The 22,459-nt window shown below is 40.9% G+C and overlaps 1 protein-coding gene across 2 annotated transcripts in view; it reads left to right on the forward strand.

Annotated features, from left to right (window-relative positions):
• Positions 1–22,459, forward strand: part of SCFD2 (sec1 family domain containing 2) — a 480,804-nt gene that overhangs the window by 211,666 nt on the left and 246,679 nt on the right. For both annotated transcript variants that reach the window (XM_053577506.1, XM_053577508.1), the window contains exon 5: positions 409–658. In XM_053577506.1, the coding sequence (XP_053433481.1) occupies positions 409–658 (250 nt within the window). The remainder of the gene's footprint in view (positions 1–408; positions 659–22,459) is intronic.

Consider the following 22,459-nt stretch of genomic DNA (forward strand, 5'->3'; position numbering starts at 1 on the left):
TGCTGCAAAACCTGGGGTGATTCCTTTGGAAGGGTCTCAGCATTCATTTTGTTATAGAGATGTGGCTATGTTTGTTTTCTGAGTTATATTAATTTATGAATATACTATTATTATTTAAAATTTCAAGTGTGTGAAATATTTACATTTTCGTTTTTAAAATTAGTGGACTCCTACTTGTTTAAGCACTAGTAAGATGATGTAATAGGGTCTGCAACTTGTCTACCCATTAGAAATGAAGTCTTTCAGAACAAAAACTCTAATACAAACTTCTCTCCAGGACAAATGAGAAGCTGCGGGGTCAGTGGACGTCGCAGGCTTGTTTGACGCCATTGTTGGACTAACGTGGTGCACAGAGTTCTGTCTTTGTACAAGATTGACTTTTGTTCGTATTATTATTTTTTCTTTCAGAGCATTGGCGAGTCAGCAATTCCTGTTGTGTTAAATCAGCTATTGCCCATGATCAAGCCTTCAAGTCAGCGTACTAGTGATGACTACGGCCCCGAGGAGCTGCTGATCCTCCTCATATACGTTTATTCTGTCACTGGAGAGTTCACAGTGGACAAAGATCTCGGCGAAGCTGAAGAAAAAGTGAAGAAAGCCTTGGCTCAGGTCTTCTGTGCAGAGTCTGAGCTGTCACCTTTGCTGCAAAAAATCACAGGTGAGTGTATAACAGCGATATAGGACATAAACCTCCTGACAGCAAAAACAGGCTCAACAATAAAGGCCATTTCAGAAGGAGGATGTCCCATCTCCGCTGGAGGCGTTTGGGATTCCATGCAGCCTGGTGAATGTGACCCAACCTATGGGTCAGAGGTTTTCACTGCAGTATTTTTCTTTTCCAGGCAGGGTAGTGAGATGGCCTTCTTTCTAATTGCTTGTCACAATTCATGTTTCTTAGAGCCAAGACCTGGTTAAAATAACAAAATACTCACAGACCCTAATGTTATCTGTAAGGAAAAATCAAACATAGTGCAACCTATTCAAAGTTTCTACAGCTATGTTCCCTTTGAGATTATCTTTTCAAACTTAAAAATACTGTTTCTTTAATATGTTACACAATGTTAAAGGGTTAGAAATTGCTATTTTCATATTTTGACTTCTCATTTTTTTATTTTGAATTTGAATTAAATGATAGGATCCTAAATAATACCCAAACACTCCAGTAAAGTAGGCTGTGCTGATGTGGGAGAAATGTATGATTCAGTTTCATGAAATCGAACTATTTACCCTTCAAATAAGAACTTCCGCATAACTCATGCAGGCATTTTTTGTGTGTTATTTTTAATCAAATTCAATATTATTTACATTTTATGTCAAGTTGAGAGCGAGAAGTTATTAAAACTTATGTGCAAAACATGAGTACTTTAAAAACATAACGCATTTCCCTTTTGTCACTGGTGAGTGTGCGCGTGTGAGTGAGTGTGTGAGAGAGAGAGTGTGTGCGTGTGAGAGAGAATGTGTGTGCGTAGACGCATCTGTGCAGAGCTCTCCACTCAGGAAGGCTCCCCTGGCGGCCTGCTGGGGGACAGATGGGCTGCTCAGAGGCAGGCTGTGTAGCAGAGCTCCCCACTCAGGAGGGCCCGCCTGTTGGCCTGCTGGGGGACAGACGGGCTGCTCAGAGGCAGGCTGTGTAGCTGTGAGCATTAGTACCCGTGCGCCTGTGCTTTACTCTGTGCAGGCAAATGACCTTTGCTGCGGCTGGTTATGGAGAACGAAAGCCTGACGAGAAGAAAACCGAATGAAGTTTTCACAGAAATGAAACATTCATTTCCTTGCTTAGTATGGAACCTATGTGCCAACTTAAAATCTACTTAAGAAAAACTCATGGAATTTGTTCCCATTTCATTAAGTATGGAACTGTATGTGACTACATGTGTTTGACTGTAAATAAACATTGACTTAGAAAGGTTTAGTGTCCCTGACACAGTGCATAGAATAGTGCCTTGATGACAGTGAATTTAAATGCTAGGAGAACTTAACTAGAAGTTATTCTTAAAATACGTAACTTCAGAAACACATAACAAAGCTGGTGTTCTTCGAGGTTATTTGAGTAGTCCTTTTGCAACATTCCTATATTGCTATGTTGTTTTTGGAACTGCAGTTGGGCTGTCAGAGTTTTCATTTAATATTTACTCAAGGTGTTCATTGACCCAGCATTTTACTTTTATTAGTTGCTCTATGATTGCTCAGGATATTGCATTTTCTTGCTTTTAAAATACTTCTGAGCATTCATGTTTATTTTAGGAAAATTTGTAAGCTCAATGGTTGACAATTAAAAAATAAGAATTTGTGGAAATTTTGGCATATTTAAAACTTTTTAAAGACATCTTATTTTATGCACTATACATTCCTACCTAAATTAACTTTGGATATACAGTTTAAACAGGGTAGAGATGTGTTGCTTAACTTTCACATAAATAAACTTACTGATAGAACACATACAGACTCAGACACATGTGCACGCACACACACCTGTCAGCCTCTGTAGACACCAAAAGGCTTTATTTCTAAAGAAAGACTTTTACTTAGCCGGTATAGACATACCCCTCATTGAGAAGTCGAAATGTTGAGAGTTAGCTGCTGAGAAGAATATTTGATTTATATCTCAGGATAAAAAGTACTATCATAACATTGGGGCCATGGTGACTCGATCCTGTAGAATACAAAGGGGCGAGGTTGTCCCAGTAGGTATTGGAAGAGTGGGATTGCCTTCCAGACGTGCTCGGGCGAGCTGGAGCCGGCTTGCGCCGCGCTCTCAGTGAGCTGGCCCGCAGTGCAGTGCTCCCGCTGTGCCAATGTGTGCTCTTGGTTCTATTGTTACTTACTGTGTGGCAAAAATTTATCTGTGCATGTTTTGTAGTTGGTAAAAATTTGGTCAAAATTATTGACAACCAGCAGTTAATCACTATAAACGTTCTTTTTATATCCTGCCGCAGTGTTACAGTTTGGGTCATGATCCTGAAAAACACAATCTCGAAGGCCACACTCTCGAATGTTGAAATCCTGAAAGATTAAAATTCCTAAAGGCTAAATCCCTAACATCTAAAATCCTGAATGTCACAGTCACTGGGGAGTGGCGTCATGTTGGGCAGAAATAGCAGTTTTGTCATTGTCTTTATTTGGACATTCGGAACGTTTAGGATGTGTATGGGTGTCAAGCTGACAACGGCTGCACTTGTGGACTAAATTTTAGGTGTCAACTTGACTGGATTAAGGAATAACTAAAATCTAGCAAAGCATTATTTGGGGTGCATCTGGGCAGGGGGTTTTAGAGGAGATTGGTGTGAAGTCTGAGTGTATCAGGTGGGGAAGATGTGCCCCCAGTGTTGGCGGGTCCCCTCCAGTCTGCCCTGGGCTTGGAGAAAACATGTGCAGAACTGTCTGGTCTCTCTCACAGCTCACGCAGACCTCCCTTCTGTTGCCTTTGACGTCAGACCTCCAGGCTTATGGGCCTTTGGACTCTAAGGATTACACGATGGATCTGCTAGGTTTTTAGGTTTTTTCAGATTGAGTCACACTGCCGGCATCTGGTATAAATTGGAGTTATAAATTGCATAGTGACTTGTAGAGAGTTCTAATTTGTTCTATGCATGTTTTGTAAATTTGACTCCATGGAAGTGCATTATCACAGTATGGATTTTTGTGTGCAAGCATTGTGTGTGTACACGGCAATATTGACATTCCCTTATAAAGAGATTCCTTTTTGCACATCTGCATTCATGACAGAGAGAATGTCTCGAGATCTCAGCTCTATGGGTGACTGCATCTGGGATGGTGACCCATCACAGTTTTTGATCGATCTAGTCAAAGCCGGCATTTTAAATCAAGAATTTCTACATCCAAACACTATGCTTTTGTTGATACCATCCTATATGACATTGCAAGTTTATACAGATCTTTTAAAGTTGCATTTTAATTTCATTCTCTAAAGAAAGTTCAAACGGTTTTCCTTTGTTTTCTCTTGTGACTGTCATGCAAACACTAACGTATATGAAAACGGATACTCTCTTTGAACTTAGCAGGCCCTAGAAAGCATAACACTAATCAACATATTTGGGCTATAGCAATTTTCTTTTTACAGCTTCTTAGCCCAACACTCAGAAAGCCAACCTTTGTTATTTTATGGGAGTAGAAAAGAGATTTTGCCCACCACTCTAGAAGTCTCCCCAAAAGTATCTACTAAAGAGACCAGATTAAAAAGAAAAGAGTATGGTACCCTTGATGATGCTTAAGTTTTTATTTTGTTTGGCTTTGTTTTGCTAATCACACTTTCTTATTACTCTTTCCATACAAGAGAAGAATATAGGAAAAATGAAAGAAATTGTCAAGAGCAAATTGTGTATTTAACAGACAAAAATGAATTAAGCACACGGCAATCATTGTTAAGAGATATTATTGAAATAAACAGAATTTAAGTGTGCTACTCCTGTTTTAGAAAGCTAGACAATCAAACAATTTCAATAGCTAGAAATAATATTTTATGACAATAAGGAAGCGTGCATGAAAGTGGAGGTGTGGATATCTGCAGGAAGTCAGTGCAGACAGGTTAAAAAGACAGGCTGCGCAGAAAGTAAGAGAATGCATGGCACAAAACAATATCTGTGAGCAAGTATGAGTTATAAAATAAAATAAATGTGACTGTTAGAGTTGGGCTTGTGGCTGGTTTAGAATCTCATGCTTAAAGACGTAGGCTCCGTGGCTGGGCGTGGTGGTTCACGCCTATAATCTTAGCATTCTGTTTTTTGACCCACATAACTATTTTGGAAAAATTCTTTTTTACTAAACAATTTTGGTCTTTGCTCATGTATTTACTCACATTATTAGTCATTGATTTCTCCTGAGTTTCTGTAGTATCTTAAAAACAAGGTCAATAGAGGTAGGCCTACTTAGGCTTAGCATAAATCTAGAAATGACTCAAAGTATCTAAAAATGCTAGGATTCAAGATAGAGTCATGCTAATACATTAGGAACTGTGATTTACATTTATTACAAACTGTAACTTATTAATATCTGATTTTACGTCCTGTTGATAATTCGGAATGATCAATTACAGCTTCATTGACTATGTTAGGATACCCGGATGTATGTAATGAAAGATTTACCAGACTATTTTAACAAATAGGGATTTATTATTCTCAGCAAGAAATTCAGAGACGGGCAGAATTTATGGTCTTTGTGATTCCTTCCTCAGTGTCCTGAGGGTGTGGCTTTGTCTTCACTGTCATAATGGGCAGTTCTTCTCCAGGGATTTATTTGTGCTTAGGAAGGAAGGGAGGAAGGACGGACGTGAAAGGCATATGTTGGCTGAACCTGCCCTTTTTTGTTAGAAAAGCAATAGCTTTCTTTAAAGCCCCACTCAGACTTATCCTTGGCAAAAACTAAGTTTTGACTCTGGCTGCAAGAGAACTGATGAGGGCATATTCTTAACCGGGCTTCTGTTAGTCACGAACAAAGTGGGGCTTCTCTTAGGAGAAGGGAAGTGAGAATGGCATTAGGTGAGAAGCGTATGTTCACTGCAGTTATCATTACAGGGAGACTTCCCTGACAGAGGAAACTCTAAGGCATGGTAATGCACTTAGAGGTGGAGAGGTGCTCAGAGTGTTTTAATTCAATTTATAATATTGAAAATGATTTTATAATATATACTTAAATAATCTATTGTGTGCTAGTACCACTGGACTTACATCACAAACGTTTTCAATATTTATTGAACATATCTGTATAAGTCTAAGCTCTCTAAGCATCAAAAAATTGGAGCAGCAGTAGTGGTGGGCAGAGGCTCTGAGCACAGGATTTGGAATCGGGTGGATCTGGGTTCTTGTTCTGCCGCTGACTCTCGGCTGTGCACTCCTGAGTAGGTCAATTAACCACCTCGGTTCTCGGGTCCCTCAGATATAAAGTGGTGATAGTAATAGTAGAAACTCACGAGATAACATAGTGCAAGTGCTCGGCACGGTCCCAGTGCATAATGCGCTATTGCTGTGTGTTGTCCATATTGTCATCATTTCTGTTGTTTTGTCATTGCTGCGATGTCTGTCCTCAAAGAACTTACAGAGCCATTTTAGAGACAAGACTATCACAGAAGACACCATAAAACAACATAATAAATATTGTACCAAATATTAGTTAAGTATCCAAAATCTATAAAAATGAATATTATGAAGAATTGGTATTAAATGATATGTATCACTAAATAATTTCAGTTGTTGTATTGGTTCTGACCAAATAGAATCCATTAAAGACAAAGATTGGATAATACCAGGTAATAACTGCATTATAATACCTTATAATCCTAGATAAAGCTATAGTGTTCAAAGTACTTTCATACACAATATCTCACTTTATCAGAAAAGAATACATGAGTTTGAGCCTATAAACTTGCATGTCTGATAAATAATTATTTCCAAAATATCTGAGCTCCATGAATTTGTCTGTAACTGTAACTTCTCTTTGAGACAATTTATGTGCAAATATATTACTAGTTTTTCAAACATGTTTTGGACCAGAGCATATACTATTAAATTTAGAAATAGTAGAGTTACAATTTTCATTGTGTTTTCATCTTTTTCCTGAAAATTCTTTCATGATGAAAGAGTAGTAATATATTTTTTAATATAAAAATTCTTTCCTTTATAAATCCAGGTATCCTTTTGGGAAGTTTCTAGTTGCCTGGGTTTTTGATAGTAGGAACAAGGACTCACAGGGAATAGTACTGTTGTGTTCTACGGATGGAAATGCACTCACAGGAATCCAGTCTATTCACTCTGCCTCTGAGGACATCGAGGGCACCAAAGGTTAACTGATGTGCCTCAAATCACCAACAAAAGGCTTGTTCAATGCACGGCTGGGACTAAGGTCTGTGTTTCCTGATTCTCATCCCATAATTCTTTTTACTAGACCAATGATTCCCAACCTATGCCTCAGGGATCCCTGGGGAAACGTAGGACTAAGAGCAATCCCGGCTTCAGATGTGCTTTCTGTATCATCTATAAACTGTTATTCCTCTTAGCATATAAATATACAAATATTTGTAGATTTTATTATTTTTGTGTTTATAAAAGATAAGTTTATTTAAAAATTATTGCTAAAGTTAAAGAATTTTTTCCCTCTTTTTAACTGATACCGAAAACATAATTATATGGTATTTTTATACTTTAAAAATGTTTGAAACCATGGGTTACAACAGGAGTCTCAAATCAAATGCCTATGGCTCCTGTGGCTCAGTGAGGAAAACAATATAACTAAACAAAGTAGGTTAGATTTTGGAAAATAACAGTGAACATGCAATGATAAATGGCAAGGATTATATACCATGTCACCAAAGTGGCCGATAGGGGATGGTGGAGACTGTGTCAAACTGGAGATTTTCTTATTTTTGCTAGGACCAGGAGCAGCAGTAGTGGTGGGCAGAGGCTCTGAGTCTTACATTGCCAATTTCCAAAAAAACTAGAAACCTGGATTTTTTTTTTAAATTGAAATCACCAAAGTTTAAGAAAGTGGCTTACTTTCTAAAACAGTATGTGCATCAAACACATCACATTGGAGGATGTAATTCACCCTGCAGTTTGCTGCCTTTCCCCTAGAGGCCTCCCTCGGGCAGTGACCATAGAGGAATGTTCCTGGATCTCTCCCTCAAACTTACTGGGTCTCCAGAAGGCTGAAATGATTGATGTACAGCAGTTCCATCAGAAAGCAAAGGAGGGTATGGGGTGACCTCACTAGACTTCTTTTAATTTAGAGAAAACTATCACATTTGTTTAAATTTTAACCTGGCACAAGATTACTAGTTAGGTAGCACAGGTTTTTCTTTCAAATATCTCCTGCAAAGATACCATTTGCATAGAAGTAGACTCCTCAGACATCTCTGCCTATTGGACAGAAAATGCTGCGAGGCAGTTTGAGGTTCAACCTGGAGAGGCCAGCCGGGTCCGACTTGCCCACCGAGAAGAGTTTCCTAGCATGGAACTAATTCAGTGATAAGAATTGTACTAATTGAGTTAAATGTGGAAAGGGGTATAAGTTCTCCTCAAGTTCCTAAAAATAGTATTTTTATGGCTAGAGTTGTGCTTACTTGCATGCATAATTCCAAAAATTTGGGATAAAATAATGACCTAGGGATTCCTGTTGTCCTGTCTGAAAGAATCAAAAACTTTACACTGTTGTGCATAAAAGGTCAAATAATCTTTACACTGGATCATGCTTTTAAAAGACTTCTCCAACTTTAAAATTTTTATTTTAAAGGATTTTGTTTCTTAAGTTTTTTCTTCTCCATTTCTTCTCATCTGTTTATTGACTATTTAAGATGAATGGCATGAGGAAAGGCAGATCCAGTTACTTAAAAAAAAATATTAGTTTTATTGGAGTAAGAACATTTAACATGATATCTACCCTCTTAACAAAACTGTAACGATATGGGCTTGTTAACCACAGGCACATTTTGTACAGAAGAGCTCTAGACTTGACTTGTCTTGCATAACTGAAAATTTATGCCTATTGATTAGCAAATGAGTCTCCATTTATCCTTCTCCCCTGTCCTGGGAAACCACCATTCTGGAATTTGTCTCCTTTAGAGGCCTCGTGTCAGTGGAATCACGCAGTGTGTGTCCTTTGGTGACTGGTTTATTCACTTACTGTAGTGTCCTCAGGGTTCATATCCGTGTTGTCACGTATTGTAGGATTCTCTTCTTTTTAAAGATGGAATAATATTCCACTGTTTCAAAAAGATATTATCACTCTGGTGTTCATTTCAGCTCCATTCATAACAGCCAAGATGTGGAAACAGCCCAAACATCCCTGGATGGATGGATAGAGAACGCTGTTCTCACGGATGGACGCTGGAAAGGGAGACGCAGTGTCGGGAGCACTCTTGCGTCCCCCTGGGAAATCTAGCAGAGGGTGGTGTCTTCGTCAACTGCTAGTGTGGAAGGAGTGGAGGATTTGCTTTTCATTGCACTGTGGAAGGCAGCTCAGGGTACTTTCAGATCTCCTTTCTGGTGAAAAGCATGTATGTGCTGTTATCTAGAGTAAAACAAGACCACATTCTGCTAGCACCAGTGAAAACTGATTTACACTGATTTGTTTATAATGGTTTTCCTCTTTTGAAATGTTCAGGTAAACATAGACCATATATTCATGGCTACCGCATCATTATAAAAGCTTTCATGTCCATTAGCTCAAAGCATGGTGGACATTTTGTTTGTTATGTTAGAAGAGTATTTTGCACAGTTGCCCAAGGACTTTTTCCCAGACTTGTAGAAAGTTAGTCTTGGTAAAATATGAAGTACTTCCAAACAGAGAACTGCCAAGGACGAAGGACGGGGAGCTAAGATGTCCTCCTCTCATGCTCCCTTTGCCGGCACTTCTGCATTCTTCGTTCATTTTGTTTTCCCTCAGTGATTCATCAAATTTCAGATGGTGTATTTCTGCATATTTCTACTTATAACGACACTATTCCAATTGAAACACAGTTTGCAAGATTTCACAACATTTTTCTTTTCAAGAAACTGTTCCTTAAACTTTGAGCAGGCCTCCTGGCTTGGTAATGACAGCACGTTGCCATGGTAACTGGAAGATTGACCTAAAGGTCCTCACCAGTCTCCATGTTACCCATACTTGTAGGAAGCGTCAGCCGATTAGCTTACAACACCGTGGGCTGAGAATCACCCGCTCAGCCAGAGGAGCACTTCAGAATGCAGGAGAAGAGTTTGTCTCAGAAAAGATTTTTCTCTCTTTTTGGTTCTAATTTATGATTCTCACTTACCGTGGGCATCCCAGTATGGGACTTTTATATTAAGGAATACACCTTCATTTCTAGTGTCTCAATGTTCGTGTTTCAGGGCTGTCAAAACAGAACAAAACAAAACAAAACAAACAAAAAACGGCTTTCAAGACTGTTGTTTTCCATTATGATTTGCAGCACTGTTTTGTATAATGGGGTCTATTTTTCCTCTTGATTTCTAAGATTTGTGCTGGAAACTCTGATGAGGAACATATGTGTCCCCCTAAATTACTCCCAGGAGAAAGGCTGGAACTGTTACGTTTAGTTTTACTATCCAACATACTGAAACAGTTAACCACAGGACATATTACGAAATAGCTATGTCAAGTGAAGTTTAAAATGTTTAATACATACTTAAAATATACCACAAGCTGTGTAGAAGGATATTTAGAACTACTTATTGAGGCAGCTAGTTAAGTAATTTTGTTAACTTATTAAGGAATGATTACAAGTTACTTTTTTAAGTACTTAATTTTTCATGCCATATCATAAAACTGATCATTCTTAATTGACACACTAGAATTGATATTGATATTTGTATGTATGCAGATGCATGAGACACACTGTTCGTGTCCACACACAAGGACAGCAGTAATAATTGTTCATGTGGTTATACAATTAGTTATTTATGAGATTAGTTATTACTGGTTCTTAGTAACTATACCTTGGTGTGATACAAATTTCTTTTTTTTGTAGAGACAGAGTCTCACTTTATGGCCCTTGGGTAGAGTGCCGTGGCCTCACACAGCTCACAGCAACCTCCAACTCCTGGGCTTAAGCGATTCTCTTGCCTCAGCCTCCCAAGTAGCTGGGACTACAGGCGCCCGCCACAACGCCCAGCTATTTTTTGGTTGCAGTTTGGCCGGGCCGGGTTTGAACCCGCCACCCTCGGTATATGGGGCCGGCGCCTTACCGACTGAGCCACAGGTGCCGCCCAATGATACAAATTTCTTAATCGTGAAAAGATGACATAGAATGCATGGAGGACGGGATTGTTTTCTTGAAGACAAAGCTGTGGACCAAATAGGAGAGATGATCTGATGTGGTTGAAAAGAGCACAGTGGAGAGAATTTTTACCCCCAAATATGCACATAGGTGTGTAACCTGAAAGTCACTGAGCTTATTGCAAACCCAATATCCTCATCATAAAATGAGAATCTTAGGCCGGGAGCGGGGGCTCACGCCCATCATCCCAGCATTCTAGGAGGCCCAGGTGGGTAGATGGCTTGAGTTTAGTAGACCAGCCTGAGCAAGAGTGAGACAATGTCTCCTAAAAATATGAAGACTAGGCAGGTGTTGTGGTAGGCACCTGTAGTCCCAGCTACTTGGGAGACTGAGACACGAATTTGAGGTTGCTGTGAGTGGTGATAGTGCCATGGCACTCTTCCCAGGGCAACAGAGGAAGACTGCCCCTTAAAAAATAAATAAATAAATAAATAAATAAATAAATAAATAAATAAAATGAGAATCTTGTATGAGGCTAATCTAAGGTCTTTTCTATCTAGTCTATGGTTAGAGCTTCTTATGCTTTTGATTTTTATCTGAATCATGACCGCATGCTCTCCCTTCCCTACTTCCAAGTCAGCTCCTCCTCAGTACCCGCCTGTCTGGTTCAGGGTTACATCATTATCTCAGGAAGGACGGGAGGAGACCTACCCTCACTCCCTGTGGTGGTCAGCAGCTCCCTAGGCCAGTTCTTTTTCCTTTGAGGTGCTGTCCATTTGTCCGAGAATATTTCTTCATCCCCAGACACACACTGAAGATGCATGGCCTTCTCTCTGATGTCCCAACTCTGTGCCCACCCAATGTTCATCCTGTGTCCCGATACCAGGCCAACATTCTTAAAATTGATTTTACATTTTAATGCCTTTACCTTAAGCTTTTCTCTCAATCATTGTAGTTATACATTCTCATTGTAGAAAATTGGGAAATAAAAAACAATGTAGACACCATCTCTAAATTTCATTTTATTGCTTATTGCTCAAGACCATTTCCCTTTTCTCCTATTGAAATCCTTTATTTTTGCTTAATAATTCAAAACCAGAGCGCTGGATTATTAAGGGTATTAACACTTAATCATGTATTTTGCTGGTATGTTTTTCTGGTTTGTGTTTGCCTTTCCTATTTGGTGACATGGGAAGTGCAGAGACAGAGCAGGATTTAGGGGCGTTGAGGCCAGAGCTCCAACAGTCTGATTGGGAGTCTGGGCCTCTTCTGTGCTGTTTTTCCTTTTGGGTAGTGGCCTCAATCTCTCCTATCACAGCTGCCTCCATGTGACCTCTCATCCTCCCCAGACACTCCTGGTTTATCTCATTCCAGAATAGCAGCCCATGAAAAAAGAAAGCTCTTTTCTTTCCAGGGGTTGTAGATCAATCCCAGGAAAGGAAGTTGACCGACCTTTAGTCACTGTTGCCAGAGGGGTGGGTGCCCTGTGGCCAGGCCAAGCCACGTGGCCATAACTGTGTATGGGTGTGTCTGTGTGGAGGGGGAGGAGAAGTGGGGTTAGGGATTTGGAGAAATGGGCACAGTTTAGTACTGTGATTGACAGTCCCTCAGTGGCTGCCACTCGTCCAAGTTGGAGCACGCTCACAAAGGAAGGGACACTGACCCGCCAAAACTAGATGTGGCCACCATAACATTTATTAATAAACCAGGTTTATATTTTTATATTTTAAAAATATAAGTATCTCATCTTTACTCCCTTGAGTTTGATATCTTACCTGTTAATGGATAAATATGTCAGTGGCACCTGAATAATTACTTAAAGAATAAATATTTTGTTTTTTTTGTTTGTTTGTTTGATTTCAGAATATTATGGGCATACAAATGTTTGGCTTCATGGATCACTTCTGAGTAGTTTCAAAGTTACAAGTGTGTCCATCATCAAATTAGTGGGCATTGTACCCGTCAGGTGTAAATGTCTCTGCCCTCCCCCTACCTGCTTTGTTTCCATTAATTTTTTCTACCAGCTGTGCACATTGAGTGTCGATTGATTAATTCTAATTTAATAGTGATTACATGTGGTGTTTGCTTTTTCATTCTTTCAATACTTGCTTAGAAGAATGGTCTTTCATATACCCAAAAATAATTGTCTGGAATTTTCTCTAGTGTCTTAGAAAACAGCATCAGAGCAACTGTCTAAAATAATTCCTAGAATTAAAGCTACTTTTTCCATGTGATTGGCCTTCAACATTCAAGTTGTAGTAATTGTGCCTGTCATGTGTGGCTGTATAATTATATATAATTCTTTGAATATAAACTTTGGAAGGGCAAGGATTGTCACTTAGATGAAATTTAAAGCTTAATTTATGATTATAGTCTCCTTAACAATATTTACAGTTGGATTATTTTCTAATTATAGAGGTCATACTGTTCATTTTTGACTTTTTAAAAGATCTTTTGCTCTTTAACAAACACAGAATAAAATGTAAAATTACCTATAAACTCACTACTACCAGAGAAAACTACTGTTAGAAATTGGATGTGTATTTGGTGCAAGATCTATTGATAAGTAGAAAGTCAGATCCTATATATGCTTTTTGGGTGAGGGTATCAGGTGTGATTTTGCTCTATGTGTGTTTTGTAGTTGATGTATTAGGTCATAGTGGCTAGAATAAAGAAGGCACAGGTATGTTATCAACACAAAGATATGAAAATTGACATCAGAAAAGAAGCTGTTGAGAATGTTGGTACTGAATTCATGTTCCCAGTTCTAGAAGACGTTATTCCTTAAAAGTAAAATTATTCCTACTGAGAAGATAGGGAGGATCCTCTAAGCCCAAAAGGCAGATCAGCAGGCTCTTGGGGGGAGAGCACTAAGGCACAACCATTTGCGCTTAAAACTGTAGCAGAAAGAAATTAAAAAGAGATGCAGCAGGCTCTAGGCTTTGACTCAGGTTATTTATGATGTGAGAATGAAAGGTTAACATTTTTGAAACTGTACGGAGAATACACGTATGCGGCTAGGGTTATGTTGATTTGTATTTTGAAATTTCTTTTTAAACGTAACCAAGAATGTTAATTCCCATGGAAGCTGGACTCGCTCTCCCTTCGCGTGAGGCCTGTTTATTCTGTCCTTAGCACCTGGACTGAACTGGCTCCAAATGCAATGGTCAGTTTTACTGAAGTGTTTATAAAATGAAACCCCTTTCTTCTTTCTTTCTTTTTTTCCCTTTTCTTTCTTAAACACAAGGCATATACCTATACCTTTTTCTCAGGCTCTGGAATTGCTGCCAACCTGATGGCAAACCAACTGGGAAGGAAGCTGGAACTGGGCAGCACTAACAATTTACATTTCCCAACACGCAAATGGTTTAGGGTTTTAATTTTTGAAACTGTGGTTTTAGCCAAATTATACTCTAAAATGACTGAACTCTTTATTTCCTTATTTTTGTTGTGGCAGTGAAGAAAAACAGTTAAATCTGAACTGTTGTTTTCCCATAGTGATGTAGGATTTGGAGTTTCTTTTTTGCACAAATCACCACCTTGGAAGGAATTCAATCTTTGCCCAAGAAAGCTTTATGCATAGACTAAGATACATTCTAACCGGGAGTGTACTGCCCTTTCTGTAGAAGTCTAGAAACAGTGTACCACATAAACAGTGATACTGTAGTTATAGTTTAGAGTATCCTGGTCATCTCTTTCATGAACAAGTTGCAAAGCACATATTTTTATATATTTTTAAAAATGTAGATTGCTTTAAATTTTGTTCTCCCAAACGAATTTCAAGGCACCAATTTGTTCCATAATTGCACCTTTATTATTATTTTTAAACTTTAGTCTCTTGCTTACCATTCACCTTCACTCTTCCTCTCCCCTAACCTCACACCTCTCTGAAACAGGAAACATGCACATACTGTACCGTACAACGCGTCGCCTTGGGAGTTTGCACACTGCAGTCTTGATTATTTCAAGTTGTTTTCCTTGGGAACGCAGAGGCCCAGACAAAATGACATCGTCTGAGATGAGTTTAAGCCTTTGATTTTAGAAATAGACATTTAATGGCTTTTGATTTCAGAGAAGCCCTTCCAGATATGAGAATGGAAGTGTTGAAGCTGTTATATACCAGCGGAGCTAGAACAAAAGCCATCAGGGTGTATTTGTTAGAATTTTTTTTGTAGGATATGTGCAAATAAAAATCAACATATCAAGTCCTTACTGTTGTTATCTTTGCAATTTTCTCTTGAGCCAGTTTATGCCTAAATTTATTTTAAACTGAGATTCAATATGTGAAAAAATTCTGGGAACATACATATACTGGCTTTTTAATTGGCTTATTTTTTTTTTTTAGGACATGGCTCTTCTTTCATAATTTGGCAGTGAAAAACATCTGTATTTTGCTTAAAATAATAGAATAGCAGAGATGCACATGATTAGGCTGAAAAAAATATCTAGGCTATTACTCTCCAGGGTAGGGAAGAGCTAGATACGGTTATCAAGGAGTTACATCCCCCATGTCCTTGGTGTCTGGACCAAGGGACACGCCCCCTGCCCTGGACTTCTCAGAGCAGTAGAATCTCATCTTGCTGTGAGGAGCATCTCACTCTGGGAGCCATTTTCTTTCTTCATTCCCTTTGTTCCAGTCATAGGCCTTGAAGTTCCTTACATATGTTACACTCCCTTAGACTTCTGGTCTTTGAGTAAGCAGTTCCCTCCAACTAACCCCCAGTCCAGCCCAGTCCAGTTAACCCCTTCAGAGCTCAGTTCAGAACACGATCCCCGAGCTCAGCCTTTTCTGACCTTCCTGAGCAGTGATTTTCAACCAGTGTGCTGGAAGAGGATCTTAGGTGTGCCTAAACTTTTAAATATCTTTAATGAAATTATTTTTGAAAGAAATTCAGAGCACAATAAGTATATTCTTTTTGTAACTCTTTTTTTTTTTTTTTTGATCAACATAATTTAAGTGTGCCGTGGAAGTTTAACTACAGATTCAATTTGCCGTGAGATAAAAAAGGCTGAAAACCCTGCTGTGGACATCTCAGTGCCCCCCCAGCCTCACTGTGTTCGCAAGTGAACAGTTAATTACGTATGTGTGTGATGATTTGATTAGTATCTGCCTTCCCTCCCAGGTCACAGACTCTATAAATTTTGCTCCCCGTTGTATCTGAAGCACTGATTGTGTTGGTATCACAGCGAAGGCCCCAAGTTAGTATCTGTTGAATGAATGAGGGGATCACAAGGAAGCTCCAGTGCAGTTTCAGGGTTTCCTCCAACACTCTACAACAGGGCAAGGACATTGCAAGTTTACTAGATGAACTCAGCCTTGGAGAGTAGAATGGTTGCTTGAAGAAGAAAATGGAGCATCAAAGAAAGCAAGAAGCTTTGAATGAGAGTTTTGAAATTCCATTGTTGAAATACAGTGAAGAACATATTTCATGCAATGGAAACAATAATGTTAATGGAATTGTTGCTTTGTGTTTTAACATTTTTGCACAACCAGATTTGTAAATCCTGAGGGGTTTTGGCTAAATGGTTCTTTCTTTCCCTATTCCTCCTTACTTTTTTCATCTTTGTTGCTTTCCTTTCCTTTCCTTTTTTCCCTTATTTTGTTTTCCTGGCCAGGCTCGGAGCACTCCATTCAGTCAACAGATGTAATGCAAAACATTTTTTAACCCCCCTTTGGACTTTCTAGACCTCTGAAAATTCCCTTCCAACCTGATCCTAATAGGTATGAGGTAGGTGGAGAACTTCTGTGGAAGGAGCTCTTGGAGCGCAGGAGGCTTCCTGCCACCATGGCGGCGGTTCCTGGAGTCCCCATTCTCTCCGGGTGTGCTTTACCCACTCGCTCCTGCTCTGTAGCTGGGTGGCAAATCATCTGTCCCACATATGAGGAGGCTTCAGGGACAACTTATATGAAGGAAAGTAAATTCCCTGTATACATATATCATTTAAAAGCCAACAAAGTATCACAAGAATGGGGAAAATAAATACCACCTATACCCACCATTAAATTGGAACTAACTGATCAACACCCATGTGCACATTTGGTAGTAAGCAGGTGGGAGGAGACAGGTGGGGAGGGGAAAACTCACACCCGGCAGACATGATCACACCATCCAGGGGATGGACACACTTATAACTGTGACTCAAACTGTCCAAAAGCCATTCATGTAACCAAGACGTTTGTACTCCTACAATATTCTGAAATTAAAAAAAAAAAAAATACCAGTGTGATATCACCTAACACAGTCTAGCTTTTTATTTATTTTTTATTTAAATATTATTTTTTTCTTCCAGATTCAAAATTTATATTTTGGAATATTTTTATTCCAAAATTATAATTTTATTTTATTTATTTTTTAATTTCAGATTAATATGAGGGTACAGATGATTAGGTTCCTTTGTTTGCATTTGTTAAGTGAAGTTCTACCTGGATGGAGGTGGAGAACAGTCTTCTTAATAAAGTATCACAAAAATGTTAGAGCAAGTATCCAATGCACATAATACTGTAGGAAGCCACAGTCTGGCTTCTAATTGGCTGTCCTTTCGCCTACTTTCCCTCCCCTCTCCTTTCTTCTTTCAACGAGTGATCAGGAAACAGCCGCATAGAAGGTGGTGCAGGACGGAGCAGTGAGGCAGGAGAGTGAGCAGGCAGGTGCTGCCGTGGGCCTTACGTCCAGGGGAAAGGCGTCCCTGAGCGTGAGCTCAGTGTCTCTAGTTTTCCCTCCAACACCCGAGCGTGATTCCCTTCCCTGTATCCTCCAGGAGTATCCAGCTGCAGTCTCTTTGTGAACGTTTCTTGCCAAACTCCTCCTCAGCCAGCTTCTGCAGTCCTTTCTAGCAGCTCTCCCAAATGCCCCCCAACTGGATGGAACCATCTCTCCTGAAACGTTTTCTAAAACAACGACTATTTGCATCATCTCTGATCTTTCTCTTAGACATCAGACCCTAACTGTGCCAGTCAATCGTGAAATGAGCCTTCCTAAATCACAGCATTCTATCACATTAAGCAGTCTTTCATTTATAAGGAAAAGATGGCTGGGCAGGGTGGCTCACGCCTGTAATCCTAGCACTCTGGGAAGTCGAGGTGGGAGGATCCCTTGAGGTCAGGAGTTCAAGGCCAGCCTAAGCAAAAGGAGATCCTGTCTCTACTAAAAATAGAAAAAGTATCCTGACTTGGGAGGTTGAGGCAAGAGGATCTCTTGAGCCCAAGAGTTTGAGGTTGCTGTGAGCTGTGATGCCACAGTGCTCTACCCAGGGTGAAAAAGTGAAACTGTCTCCCCCCCAAAAAAAAACCAAACAAATATATATATATATATATGGAAAAGTCTTTGAGTGTATGATATTTAATATAGAGTGGCAGGAGGGTGTTTGCCCCCAGCCCCAGGTGTCTGTCTGTGCATGTGTAACCAGGGCCCTGCCAGGCAGGCCGTGTGCCCACCAGGGCAGTATGTGTGTGTCCAGCTCTGAGTTCAGCTTCTGTGAGCATGTGCTGCTTTAGATTCAGGTGAGTATAATACAATTATAATAGTCTAGCATGTTATAATAATAATACTTCTGTAATTCCCTTAGAATTTAAGTAATCTTAGTCCATTCTACAATAAATTATTTTCCAAATGTGCTATATTGTAATGCCAATTCCTATGCCTAAAACCCATTCCTTGCTCTCCATTCTTACCTGGAAAACTCCCACATATTCTTTAACTTGAGTCAAATATCACATCCTTTCTTATTCCTTTTCTGATCATTGTAGCCCCCAATGCCCCCTATACCTCAATATTGATTTGTGACAATCTTAGGGTACTAGTATTTGTATTGCTTCATATGGTTTAAATGTGTCCATGTTTGGGAGAGTTGCTCAGTTTCTCTTGAGCTCCATAACTCCATCCCTGGAATGGGGGTGTCCTGGTGCCCATCCCCTGGGATTGCTGTGTAGAGCTATTATTGTGTGCCCCTCTTCCGTCACATTAAGCTGCTTGAGGGTAGGGACTGTATATTATTCACTCCCACATTCCTGGCTCCCATTTTTAAATGGTGGTGCTGAAGGAAGGAAGGAACAAATACTGGGTTTGGACATTTTGGTGATGCTCTTTGTTTTTCTCTCCTTAGACTTTGTTTAAACTCAGTGGAGGCTAGACTGATGGCTGACCCCATGGGTCTAGACCTGGCTCTGAGATGTTAGCTGATGAGAGAAGTGTTGATATGATTAACATTTTCTGTAAAATCTTCTGGCTTTATCAAACTGTTTGCTATGTTGTAGAAAACTTTTTTCTATCCACAATAAGCCAAATATCATAACAGTATATCATCTTCTTGGCAGTGAATATAGCTGTTCTTTCTCCAGACCACTTTGTTCATTTGGGAATTGACTCTTCTATTTTTCTTTCACACATACTTATTACTTAGAACTGAAATATTTTGTTTTAACTTCACAGAGATGGACATTTAACTTATGCATAATTGAAATGAATTTGCTTTTTTATACTTCTTTTCTCTGAAGAAGATTTCAGAGGTTGATCCTGAGTTTTCTCTGATTCAACTGTGTGTAGTTTGGGTATCAGACACCTGCGCATTTACCTAGGTGAGAATAAGAGCTGATTTCTCTTTCTCAAATACTTGTCCAGCAGGAATAGCAATTCGTATTTATTATGTACATAAAATGTCTAGACACGGTGCCAAAACCATTGTGTGGGTTTATCTAACTCAGTAGTCTAAATGGTGAAGTAATACGTGGAGTCCTCTAATTTAATGTAGCCCTTCCCCCAAATCCCTGGAGGCTCATAGCTGTACCCAAAGCCTTTGGACTCCTGTCCCCAGTATGGGGATTCTTGTGCCTAAGAAGGTCTGTTCAGAGTCTAGTCTAGATATCCTGGTTTTCAAGCACAGTTCTACAAGTCAGCTGTATCAGAATCACGTGAGATAGTTCTTTAAAAAAGTACAACTTTGCAGGTCCTACCCTAGACCTACTGAATCAGAAATTTGAGGGAGGCCTGTATGGAACTAGATCAGTGTGTCCCCCCAGAGCCCCCTTGATCGGGCCTGGGGAGGGGCTCACGTCACTCACTCCGGAGACTGTCTTCTGGAGTCATTGAATGGGGTAGGAGCTGTCTTTTTGGAGGGATCCTGGGCACCCTGGACCCCACTTCTCATAGGCATCAGCTGGCGACTTGCATGCCCTGTCTGTCGTGGTCCCCCCAGCCCATCGTGGAAGCAGTGAGGTCTGGGCAATGGTTTGGCTGTTGCCTTTGCCCTCTCTGGCGCTGGGCACTACTCACTGTGGAGATGCCCACGTCTCCCACACCCTGGGCTGTGCTCACTGTGGAGATGCCCACGTCTCCCCCTCCCCTGGGGCTGCTCACTGTGGAGATGCCCACGTCTCCCCCTCCCCTGGGGCTGCTCGCTGTGGAGATGCCCACGTCTCCCACTCCCCTGGGGCTACTCACTGTGGAGATGCCCACGTCTCCCACACCCTGGGCTGTGCTCACTGTGGAGATGCCCACGTCTCCCCCTCCCCTGGGGCTGCTCGCTGTGGAGATGCCCACGTCTCCCACACCCTGGGCTGTGCTCACTGTGGAGATGCCCACGTCTCCCCCTCCCCTGGGGCTGCTCGCTGTGGAGATGCCCACGTCTCCCACACCCTGGGCTGTGCTCACTGTGGAGATGCCCACGTCTCCCCCTCCCCTGGGGCTGCTCGCTGTGGAGATGCCCACGTCTCCCCCTCCCCTGGGGCTGCTCACTGTGGAGATGCCCACGTCTCCCCCTCCCCTGGGGCTGCTCGGTGTGGAGATGCCCACGTCTCCCCCTCCCCTGGGGCTGCTCGCTGTGGAGATGCCCACGTCTCCCCCTCCCCTGGGGCTGCTCGCTGTGGAGATGCCCACGTCTCCCCCTCCCCTGGGGCTGCTCACTGTGGAGATGCCCACGTCTCCCCCTCCCCTGGGGCTGCTCGGTGTGGAGATGCCCACGTCTCCCCCTCCCCTGGGGCTGCTCGCTGTGGAGATGCCCACGTCTCCCCCTCCCCTGGGGCTGCTCGCTGTGGAGATGCCCACGTCTCCCCCTCCCCTGGGGCTGCTCGCTGTGGAGATGCCCACGTCTCCCCCTCCCCTGGGGCTGCTCGCTGTGGAGATGCCCACGTCTCCCCCTCCCCTGCTGTGCTTTCCCTCCCTCTTCTCATTATTTTGGACCAAACTGAAACAGTTTTTAGACCTGGTCTGGGAGTGAGAAAGATGGCTGTGTACATACTAGTCTTTTTGTCTTTTGCTTATATTAGTGTTATTTAAATGCAATGGTCAAGTATTGGCAAAGTTTGCTTTCTATTTCTGCAGAAGATGGCTCAGGTCTTGCTGCCAGACTGGGAAAAAGTGGGAATGGGGACAGAAACATATCTTGCAATAGCGGTTGGAGAAATGAAAATGGGAAACTGAGAGCTGGTTTGCACACCCAGTGTGCTATTTTTCGTTGAAAATGTTAAGCTGCAATGGATATTTTGGCTGGAAATAACGGGTTAGCAAGGAAAGGAGGCCTTCTGTGGCAGTTTGATAGCAGCAGTAAGAACATATTGTCCATGAATTATAGGTATGTCACAAATAATCTCATGGTTCAGATATGAGTCCTGATTGTCTTATATGAATGTATAAGTCATGAGTTTGCTATAATAATATTAAAAATAAGTACAACTACCATTTATCGAGTGTCTGTAAAATGCCTTACATACTTTCCCTCATTTGATCTTCATAGTAATCCTGTGAAATGAATGTTACTGTCCAGTTTTACTGATGAGAAAGATGGGGCTCAGAGAGCTTAGTTGACTTACATATCACACAGCTATTAAGCAAAGGAGGTACCCCGTTTCCCCGAAAATAAGACAGTGTCTTATTTTAAGGTGTGCTCCCAAAGATGCACTAGATCTTATTTTCAGGGGATGTCTTATCTTTCCTGTAAGTAGCTCTTATTTTCGGAAGATGTCTTATTTTCGGGGAAACAGGGTAGGACTCAGTCCTAGGCCCATCTGAGGTCAATGCCCAATTCTTTATCTGTGTGTATTGCCTACTATTGCTAGACTGAGAGGCTCTGGTGGTTCCTTCCCACCTATTTGTTCTGTTTATTTCTCATTGTTTATTATGACACAGCTGTTCCATTTAGAGGCTGAACTTCTCTCCAGGACAGAGTTGTGCTGGGACTGTTCCTTCCCTTTTGTGGTGAGTGAGCTGGAGTTTGTCAGCATGTCAGAGTCCAGGGTTTTTTTCCTTGCAATTTTTTTTTGTTGTTTGTTTGGCACTAAAGTAAGTAAATCTTGGGAAATTATTCCTTAGGTGATTCCATTAGGTCAGAATCAGGTTTAAATGGATAACATGATGTGATGGTGGCAGCTGAATATTAAAAGCAAGGAGTCATTTTGGAAAAGACGACAAGAAAAATGAGCACGATCTTGGTAGCTGCTTATATTAGAGTTCCTGATTAATGTCTACTTTCAAGAAATAGTGTTGGTTAATGCAGCTCTAATCATCGCACCAGTCACAACCATTTAGCTGTGTTTATGTAATAAAACAATATGCAGGCAGGGCTGGCTGGAATGTCAGCTTCTTCCACAAAGGGAAGGACATAAAGGCAGGACACCATTCTAACGTGACCAAGTCAGTTGTGCAAGCACAGCACTCAGTCAGTCATCAATTCAGTGTTACTTCTTTTGTGGGCTCGGAAGGGACCTAAAAGAATTGCCCACAAGGGTCTTCTCCCAATTCAGTT

Source organism: Nycticebus coucang, chromosome 23, assembly GCF_027406575.1.
Source record: "Nycticebus coucang isolate mNycCou1 chromosome 23, mNycCou1.pri, whole genome shotgun sequence".
Taxonomy (NCBI): Eukaryota; Metazoa; Chordata; class Mammalia; order Primates; family Lorisidae; genus Nycticebus; species Nycticebus coucang.